Below are 2,525 nucleotides of genomic sequence, written 5' to 3'. Positions count from 1 at the left end.
GGGTAATTGAAAAGTTGTTCCATTTCTGTTGTGTTCTTTACACAGAAAAGAAGCAGTTTCCAGCCCAATGCTTTAGAATAGCTCTGAAACATTGGTGGGTCCTCACTAGGTGAGGGAAAGTAGGTTCAAACAATAACATAACAAAAGGAGAACTGAGTCCAATTTCTTGTGGAATAAGGAGAGGAAGGGTATGATATGATTTTTCATTCCAACAGGTACAATGGCTCTTCACAATACCACCAAAGTGACCGAGTTTATTCTCCTGGGATTCACTTCGGAACGAAACCTTCAGCTCCTTCTTCTCAGCTTCTTCTTGCCGCTCTACCTCCTTAGTGTGGCGGGGAATCTGGGTCTAGCCATTCTTATCCGAGCTGACCGTGCCTTGCACACACCCATGTACTACTTTCTAAGCCACCTGGCCCTGATGGACCTGTGCTCCTGCTGCACTGTAGCCCCCAAAATGCTCTTGGGGCTCTTGAAAGGATATGACTCCATTCCCATCCCAGCCTGTGCCCTTCAGATGTTCATCTTTGCAGCTGTCTCAGATGCCGAATGTTGTCTCTTGGCAGTCATGGCCTACGATCGGTACGTGGCCATCTGCCGCCCATTGCACTATGCAACTGCCATGCCACAGCATCTCTGTCATCTCCTGGTAATTGCTTCTTATGCAGCAGGGATGACCTCAGCAGCCATCCATTCCAGCATGGCCTTCCGCCTGCCCTTCTGCCTTGCTAATACTTTGGACCATTTCTTCTGTGATATCCCTCTAGTTCTGGCTTTGGCTTGTGCAGACACACAAATTAACCAGATCTTACTCTTAGTAGTGTGTGGAACTATCCAGAGCATCACCCTGTTGACCATTACAACTTCTTATGGAATTATCCTCTGGACTGTGGGAAGAACAGGATCATTTCGAGCTATGTCCACCTGTGGATCTCACCTTATAGTGGTCGGGATGCTTTATGGTACTCTTCTTTTCATGTACCTACGGCCTGATGATACCTATGCTCCACAAACAGACAAGATAACTTCTGTCTTCTACACAGTAGCCATACCTACCCTCAACCCTGCCATATACAGCCTTCGTAACACTGAGGTCAAGCAGGCAGTCAAGAAGAGGTTCAGCAAGATATGTCATCAAACATAAAAGCAGCACAAATATAAAGGGAGGAAAGAAGCCTTCCCAATAGTTTAGACTACTCTTCCTAGCCTAGTGGACTCCATAGACTCCATGGTTGCAAATTGTATATCTGAAGATTATAGGAAATGGACTCTAACACCTCTAGAGGCTAAGGAAGCCAAATACCAAATGTATCTAAGAGGAAGTTCTGTTGAAGCAGCAAGACCTGGATTTTTGTGGAAAAGATGGCGAACTGAAGATGGCTCCACAAAAAGCAGAACTAATGACCACTGAAGAATGATGAGCCGGTGAGTAGAACATCTCTTCATAATTCTTCGCCAGAGGAGGACATGACTTGAGATCACACAACAGCAATCTCTAGCAGGTTTAGAGCATAGAGGACAAACTAAATCCATCTTTTCGCTCAAACATTGGTCAATGGCTTTCTGAAGGACAATAGATTTTCATACTTCCTTTTATAATAACTTTTGGAAATTGCTTTAACTGCTTTTTAGTTATTAGGACTACTTTGGCTAGACGGGGAGGAGGTTAATGATTGTCACTATCACTGTTAGTGTAGTTATTCTAGAGGAGGAGGAAGAGGAGGAGGAGGAGGAGGAAGAGGAGAAGGAGGAGGAGGAGGAGGAGAAGAAGAAGAAGAAGAAAAGAAGAAGAAGAAGAAGAAAAGAAGAAGAAGAAGAAGAAGAAGAAGAAGAAGAAGAAGAATGATGCAGTGTTTCATGTGACAAATAGTATTGATGAAAAGAAAGTTCAGAACAGAATTCTAATTTCTTGTCATTTTCCATTCTTTTTTACCTAATTCTTAATAGCTAAGTGTTTTATTATTTTTAACTAAAAAGGAGTAAACACTATTGAGCTTCTAAGCCGGAAGGATGGGCAATCAGCCCCCCCCCCCTCAATCTTTTTTGCAACTTTCCAAGACCCCAGTTTTGCACAATCAAAATTGCCAGTAGGGGAATACGATGTTTTGCTTAATCAAAACAATATTCAGGCTAAAAGATGACATTTTCTATGTAGTCCTTCCAAAGTCTCAGGCAGAGAACACTGCTTTCCTTCACCCATTGCCTGACTTTTTAGCTATGGGGAGGGGATTTAATTAAAATATTGGAATGGATTGAACTAATTTGAAAATGGGAAAAGGAAAGTATTATGAATTAACTTCAGAATGTTCACAATGCTACATGTCTAGTTCAGCCTTAATTGCACACTGTCCATTTTTCTGTACATTATACTCTACTCAATCACACACCAAGCTTCATTTTAAAGACAAGATAAGAGATTTCCCCTAGTCATGTCCAACTCTAGAGAGTGGTGCTCATCTCCGTTTCTTAGCTGAGGGAGCCAGCATTGTCCGAAGACACTTTCATGGTTATGTGGCCAGCAT

At 42.5% G+C, this 2,525-nt stretch overlaps 1 protein-coding gene across 1 annotated transcript; it reads left to right on the top strand.

Moving 5' to 3' along the window:
- The first annotated feature begins 220 nt into the window (after window positions 1–220).
- Window positions 221–1,147, top strand: LOC148048336 (olfactory receptor 5C1-like). The gene has a single exon (XM_087708277.1). The coding sequence runs from the start codon at window positions 221–223 to the stop codon at window positions 1,145–1,147; it is 927 nt and encodes a 308-aa protein (XP_087564403.1).
- Window positions 1,148–2,525: the final 1,378 nt, after the last annotated feature.

This window comes from Thamnophis sirtalis, unplaced genomic scaffold (assembly GCF_051295495.1).
Source record: "Thamnophis sirtalis isolate CommonGarterSnake01/CBP01778 unplaced genomic scaffold, rThaSir2_p1.2 scaffold_3, whole genome shotgun sequence".
NCBI lineage: Eukaryota > Metazoa > Chordata > Lepidosauria > Squamata > Natricidae > Thamnophis > Thamnophis sirtalis.
Note: the sequence above shows the minus strand (reverse complement) of the source record. Positions and strands in the feature narration are given on the sequence as shown.

Coding starts and splice junctions, on each gene's coding strand:
- LOC148048336 (XM_087708277.1), top strand. CDS start 221: ATGGCTCTTCACAATACCACCAAAGTGACCGAGTTTATTCTCCTGGGA.